Raw genomic sequence first — 7285 nt, forward strand, 5'->3', positions numbered from 1 at the left:
TTTTTTTTATCAGAAAATGTAATATAATGTAAGCTGGCAGTAATTTCCTTCTCGACATTATGATGTGTTTGGGGCGCAGTTAGTAAGAAATGCACGCGGTTCGTTGAATTTCGTTTTCTAAATACTTGATTCGGTGATTCGGTGTTTGTTAGTTTATCCATTTATTGCTTCTAAAAATGTAGTGCATTCCAATCTTTGCGTCTTTTTTTCGTCTAGCGATTTTTAAAATGAATTTCGTACGTAAATATTGGGCCACAGAGGTACATTACCTGTGCCTTCCACCCAGGTGAGTCCATCTATGTTTACCTACATTCCCCCTGTGTTTCCAGACTCAGAGAGTGTAGGAAAGCCATAATTAACCACGAGTATAGATAAATAACCGCCTAAATGTATTTAAATACGGCAAAGGTTATATATATCTCCATTCAGACCGCCCACCATAGCGGCAGCAGACCCACACCAACACCCACCCTCCCTCCTCCCAGTGCCAATATTTCCCTCAATTTTCAGTATTTTCCCGGGAATTTTCTGTTGTTTTTCACATGAAATGCATAAATTGTAGTAGAAGGAAAAAGAAATGTGGAATGGAATTGTGTAAGTGAGCGCAGTTGTAATAGTAGTAGTGGCGGTGACGGTGGTGGTGGTGGTATTAGAAACAATAGTAATAGCAGCAGCAGTAGCACTATTATTATTATTTATAGTCTCTGTGTGTGTGTGTGTGTGTGTGTGTGTGTGTGTGTGTGTGTGTGTGTGTGTGTGTGTGTGTGTGTGTGTGTGTGTGTGTGTGTGTGTGTGTGTGTGTGTGTGTGTGTGTGTGTGTGCACTCGTGTTACGTCGTATACTATCCTGCCCTGCATAGATGACAGAGAGAGAGAGAGAGAGAGAGAGAGAGAGAGAGAGAGAGAGAGAGAGAGAGAGAGAGAGAGAGAGAGAGAGAGAGAGAGAGAGAGAGAGAGAGAGAGAGAGAGGTGGGTAGGGGGACGGAAATACTGAATCAAACAGATGCTATTATCGACCCACCTATAACAAAAGGTACTAAATTCATCTCATATCTTAGACACTTGTTAGTTTCTCCCTTAACATCCGTGTACTAAATCCAACATTTCCTTTCTGCTATCTGACATATGAACTTTACATCTATGTTCTGTATTCTGAAATTATTTGCTCTCTCTCTCTCTCTCTCTCTCTCTCTCTCTCTCTCTCTCTCTCTCTCTCTCTCTCTCTACTGCTATTTCAAAGGCCACAAATATAATCAACCGTGTTTTCAAAATTTCAAGAGTATTTATCATGTCAGTATTGTAGAACTCTTCTAACACTAGTAACAAAAATACCTTTAAAATGTCATGTAATCTCAGATAGACCCTTTTCTTTGTAGTGATGGTGCAGCTCAGATGGGTTCCACAGTATGATCATATATTACACCTAAATCAAACTTGTCTTTAGTCACTTCCAACCCTTTCTGTCGATGTACACTCTATCCAAACTCTATTCGATACCCATACCACAATGACGTCACCTAAATCACTCTATACAAGATTCTACCTTTTTATTTACTGATGAAGAAAATCAAGTTGAGAGAGAGAGAGAGAGAGAGAGAGAGAGAGAGAGAGAGAGAGAGAGAGAGAGAGAGAGAGAGAGAGTTTTATCAGAAATAATCAATGCCACCAGAGACAAGATAAAGTTCATCTCATTGATTTTATGACTAATATAATTCAATACCTCGCCAACCAACCAATCAAGCGCCAGAAAAACCATCTTTTCTTGGTTGTATTATCACCCTATTTCGAATTTGCGTTTTTCTATTTTAATTCCTATTGCTATTATAATTACTAATAATATCATACTATCATTCATTATGATCACCATAACAGCAAAAACTACAATCTATCTATCTGCCTGTCTGTCTATCTATCTAACTATCTATCTATCTATCTATCTATCTATCTATCTATCTATCTATCTATCTCTCTATCTACCTCTCAACGTTAAATAAATAACGTTAATAAATAAGTGGATAAGGTGGTTTGCGTGGGATCGGGCAGACGTCCACGTACAGCCTTAAAACACTGCCATTTGTCGAGTGGTTTAAAGTTACCTACATATCACCATGATACCCAGGTTCTAGGTGGTTACACTCAAGATGAGCTTGTCCGGTGATATGGGCCCTAATATGGGTACCACTATAAATAAAATTGCCTGCGCCACTAATGGGCGGAAGCTGAACAGCGCTTCCCATACACTCTTCAAGTGTGCCTACAGGCGCTATAGGCCTTACCGTAAAAAAAAAAAAATGTGAAGCAAGTCTGTATCTATAAATGGTGTCTCTCTAAATCAGTATGATATCTTTCTTATTCTGCTTAAATATGGATACTATTTTTTTTTTTTTCATTTAAGGAAAATTGACTGTGGGATAGGAAAACGCACTGTCCTTTATACACATTGATATCCTTCTAATTAAGTACCAACATGTCACAACGCATGGGAATTGGTTTGCTTCCCTTGATGTCTTCTGGTAAGATGCTCAGGCTGCGTATCAAAAGCTCAAGTTCTACCGCCGCCACTAGCCTTGCGTCACTCCTCCATACACAGACCGTTTTATTTTCCGTAATTATTCACTGTTCATTCGTTGATAGTTAGCTTGTGGTTACATATTTCTAACCCATCAATATCATCCCACCTCAACAAAATTCGTGTGTGTGTGTGTGTGTGTGTGTGTGTGTGTGTGTGTGTGTGTGTGTGTGTGTGTGTGTGTGTGTGTGTGTGTGTGTGTGTGTGTGTGTGTGTGTGTGTACCCGTGCGTCTGTCCGAGATAATAATATCCATCGAGTTAATTTGGTATAATATAATAAACATTTTTCAGAAACAAACTCAGTAAGCGGACCATCACGTCATATTATTAGATTATTTAATTAACAATCTCCGGAAATCACAGCTTTAAGGCGTCGTGCGGGGCAGCGTTTCACTTCCTGATAGCATCGCCCTCCTTGGTGCCTCGTTCCCTCACACCCGCCAGATAACACCTTTTTCACATACAAATAGAGTACAATAAGTGGTCAGGCAATCACTTATGGCCTCGATAACTTTATGTTTTGCTTTGCTTTTATTCGTGTATCGGAACGAAATTTATTACATTTGCATTTCATCGTTACGTTAATGTCATGCTTAATATTTCTATTGGCTTATATAGTGCCTAAGGAGATAAACAGTAATTCATTTAGTGCAAGGCAGTGCCATCCCTCCCAGCCGGCACGCGCTATCTCGCCACCTCCCTTCTTCATTTTTTCTCTCAATTTACATTTTAAGAATATTAGCATAGTATGAGCCGAGTTTAGCAAGTTATTATGTAAATGAACGAACACGGCTTTGCCGAATGTCGTAAAATGTCGTTTATTTTACTTATTAACAAAATACGGGTTTCATAATTGACACTGGCGCCTCTCCTCCCTTCTCAACCCCTCTGCTGTCCATCTTCAACACCACGACATAACACAAGTGTCCTCTACACGTCCTATATACACTAGACGCGTAAGAGATTTAATAATTTCATTTTATACATTTATATCCCTCTATTCCGACATAACACCGTTTTTCATATCCGTGAGTCCTACATCCAAGTACATAATTAACTAAAAAAAAGACTATCAGACAAATAAGAAAGATGGAAATGGAAATACGTGCGTAGATATGTTACGCAAGGACTTGTAACTTCCTTCATTTTCTTATCAATCTCGTCCAAAACATATTCGTAACTATAAGTCATTAATTCCACGTGTGTTATGTTTTACTCGCGAAGCGACTATTTCATTGGCCTGTTATGGGTACACAGATAATTTACATAGAAACCTTAAATAAACCCAAATATTTTATATCACGTGGCTAAAGTTTATAGTCGCCAACAATTATTCGGTAGTTAAAAAATCATTATGGTTTGTTGAGAGATCGAAAAAGGATTGATCTTTTCTCTCGTAAATTAAATCAATTCTCTGTGAGAAAACACTGTATGGAAATGATACAGTAAAATAAACGCTTCTGGCATTTAAGGGAAGGTTACCAGGTGAAGATCGTTAGTTCAGCGCTGCGGTACTGATTACTAATGAAGTGCCTTACCTTGCCACACGCGGGTAAGAGAATATGGATACCACTGATCAAAGTGACTGGTGAATACGAATTAGGCAAGTTTATTAATGACACTAGCTTGGTGTTTGTGTGTGTGTGTGTGTGTGTGTGTGTGTGTGTGTGTGTGTGTGTGTGTGTGTGTGTGTGTGTGTGTGTGTGTGTGTGTGTGTGTGTGTGTGTGTGTGTGTGTGTGTGTGTGTGTCAGTATCTCTCCATCACAACGCTGCATCACCTGACAGTACCTGCTCCTAATACAATACCTTTAAATGCAAGCTCCGCCCCTAACTCCATCGGACCTGTTACTCGAGGCTTCCTAACTATTATACTATATCGACAGCCATGCACTGAGACAACCTGTTATTGTACATCTTACATTTCCTCGCGCCTTCACAAAACATGACATTGTGTTGTAGGTGTTACGGGTGTCATTTTTTAGTTGAAGGACCCACTCTGGCATAAGACAGGAATAAACCAGTTTCAGACTTCATATGAAATTGTCAAATCAACACACACGTGAGGTTTTATATCTTTATGTGAGCAATCCATGGGAAAAAAAAATCATAGGATAGTTAGGCGACACAGAACGTCTTTTTCAGACAATTTATAGTCAATTTGCTTACTTTGAAGGAAAGTCCCAAGGCACCTGTAGAATCCAAACTGACCTTGCCTCTCAGACCTTTTACTCCTTTACTTTATGGAATAGCACAGGAGGCTTTTTCGTTGCAGTCGAATTGCCTCCATTTGTATGTACCGATAAAAAGTTGCATTCGCTGTGCATACCTCTCCACCAGTGCAGCCTGTGCAGTTTGTAATCCCTGTTCTTTTTTTTATCTTCCAGACAGTCTGGGCGCCCGACGCACCGTCTCTTCCCTCGGACTAACTTTGCTCCTCCTGTGCGTACTACATGCCCTCAGATAAACGCTGTTGACGCATCAGTGGAGGAGGTATCAGATGTCCTCGTCACCACCACTCCAGCATCGAAGTCTCTACAACCCGCCTTAGGTCACAGAGTCCTGGGTAGTGCTTTAGGAGATGTCACGTGTTTGCTGGAAGACTGCGACGTCCTCTCTGACGCGGATGACACCAAAGCGAAAACCAAAGAACTTCTCTCATCTCCTCTCCAAAGTGAAGTCGTTTTCATAAACATTATAATAAGAAACACGAGCAGCAGCAGCGGCAGCAGCCGGAGCAGCAACAAAAGCAAACACAGCAGCAGTAGCTATTGCAGACACGACAATAACAACAACAAAGAAACAATACAGATGGCAGAAGCATAACCATCAATCGCAAACCCCGAACCGAGAGTGACGTAATGATAAACAGGCTGCACAGACTCATAACAGACCATGTGGCGATGAGCCTGAAGCCCATCAGTGTTGTGTTATACTGAAGGAATTGTTAGATTGTGTGTCGTTTCCCCCTTTCCCCCTCCCCTGCCCCCTTTCCACCCACAGCTATCGGTCCCTGACTCAGCCCTTCCCTGTGCATCCCCTCCGCCACTCCTCCCGAATCACTGTGTCTGGCCAATACCACTGTGAAAGACGCAGTTTTGAGCCTGTTCCCAAAAGCCTTCGCGATCCTCAGCAAGTAATAACTGAGGCATGGCGGGGCCTAAGGAGTCCGTCACAGCCTACTTATATCATGAAGGCTAGCGAGAGTCGTCTAAAGGCTTTAGTGACGTCGTGTGGAAGGATTTCCTCGCGCAGGCAACAGGAGTCCGCGAACCGGCAGCGTGAAGGAGTGTGCCGGGACACCATGTAGCTCATCTTTGTGATCTTGTGACCCCTCCCGGTGTGTGTGTGTGTGTGTGTGTGTGTGTGTGTGTGTGTGTGTGTGTGTGTGTGTGTGTGTGTGTGTGTGTGTGTGTGTGTGTGTGTGTGTGTGTGTGTGTGTGTGAGGATGTGCTGGAGAAACGAAACACTCGGTATGTGCTTCAAATTAAGTGTATCTCAATTCTTAAACTGGAGAAAATAACAAAGGTAAAAACTGCTGAGAGGACAATAATTATACGGTGAAATACAAGCTCAGCGGGAGAAGCGGGACACAGTGATAACGATAACGAAGATAAAGAGAATGATGTGTCGTGTTTAGTTTTTAGTCATAACCCATAAGAAAAAGACAGAACCTACTACACATCGCCTCCAGGGAAATATAAAGACAATACTGGCGTGACATTGGAACTTTGCCACGTGTGTACATAGACTCAGGTGGGGAGTGCTGAAGTTGTGCTAAAGTGCGTTTGTGCATCCCTGGACCCTATTCTGTACAGTGCTCGTGTGTCTGCCTGTGTGTGTGCGTGTGCTTGTGCGTGTGCGTGACCGTGAGAGTGCCGTTTACTCGTGTGATACGTAGCATTATCCTTATACATAAAACTTGGATATGTTAAACTTTATATATATATATGTGTATATAGGAACGTGTCGCAATACAGTTTATCACACAGACAGAGGGTGACGCTGTGCCAGAAGCCCCGCCGAAGGACTGGTGCTGCTACTGCCACTACTGCACTGTGCTGGGGGTACGCGGGAGGGGGAGGAGGCGGAGGAAGGGACAAGGAAGACGAGGAAGAGGAGGAGGAGGAGGAGGAAGGGGAGAGGGAGCACGGACCCCTCCACTGACCCCTCGCTCCGATGGGTTGCGAGTCGTAACGAATTATTTTTTTGCCTAAACAAACGCAGATCTGATCGCTTGGAATGCTCGTTCGCCAGGAATTTAATCAATCAGACTCGCTTTGGCAACCCCCAGTGAGTGAAAATACAATAAATGTTTGTGTCGCCTGAACATGGAGGTCTCTGTTCAAGCTGTCCACGGAAGCTCCCTAAGATTCCTTTCTGTAGGGAGTTTGGCGAGGGATGGATGGAGTACCGGTGATGGCTTTGCTTTCATCCACGCGTCCCTTCTATTTCACCTCCATCCCTACTTCCCTCTCTCTTTTGTTCTCACTGTCCTTCAGAGAAACTCCTTCCTTCCTTCCTTCCTTCCTTCCTTTCTTCTTTCCTGCCTTCCCTCATGCTTCGTCTCATCCTCTCCCTCTCCTTTCATTTGTCTTGTCTTCCTGCTGGCTGTCCTTCATCTCCCTTCTTCAATTTCTTTAACTTTCTACCTTTTCTGTACTTTACCTTCCCTCCTTCATCCTTTATCATCCTTCCCTTCCTTATTACCTCTCTCT

General features: G+C 42.5%; 1 protein-coding gene across 2 annotated transcripts in view; it reads left to right on the plus strand.

Moving 5' to 3' along the window:
* LOC123504098 (cell adhesion molecule 2-like) overlaps window positions 1-6897 on the plus strand; it is a 247424-nt gene extending 240527 nt beyond the window's left edge. Inside the window, exon 7 of one of the 2 annotated variants that reach the window (XM_045254388.1) lies at window positions 4959-6897. In XM_045254388.1, coding sequence (XP_045110323.1) covers window positions 4959-4996 — 38 coding nt within the window. In that variant the 3' untranslated portion in view covers window positions 4997-6897. Of the gene's footprint in view, window positions 1-4954 lie in introns of both variants that reach the window. The other variant, XM_045254387.1, reaches the window with a different exon arrangement.
* Window positions 6898-7285: the final 388 nt, after the last annotated feature.

This window comes from Portunus trituberculatus, chromosome 15 (assembly GCF_017591435.1).
Source record: "Portunus trituberculatus isolate SZX2019 chromosome 15, ASM1759143v1, whole genome shotgun sequence".
Lineage (NCBI taxonomy): Eukaryota > Metazoa > Arthropoda > Malacostraca > Decapoda > Portunidae > Portunus > Portunus trituberculatus.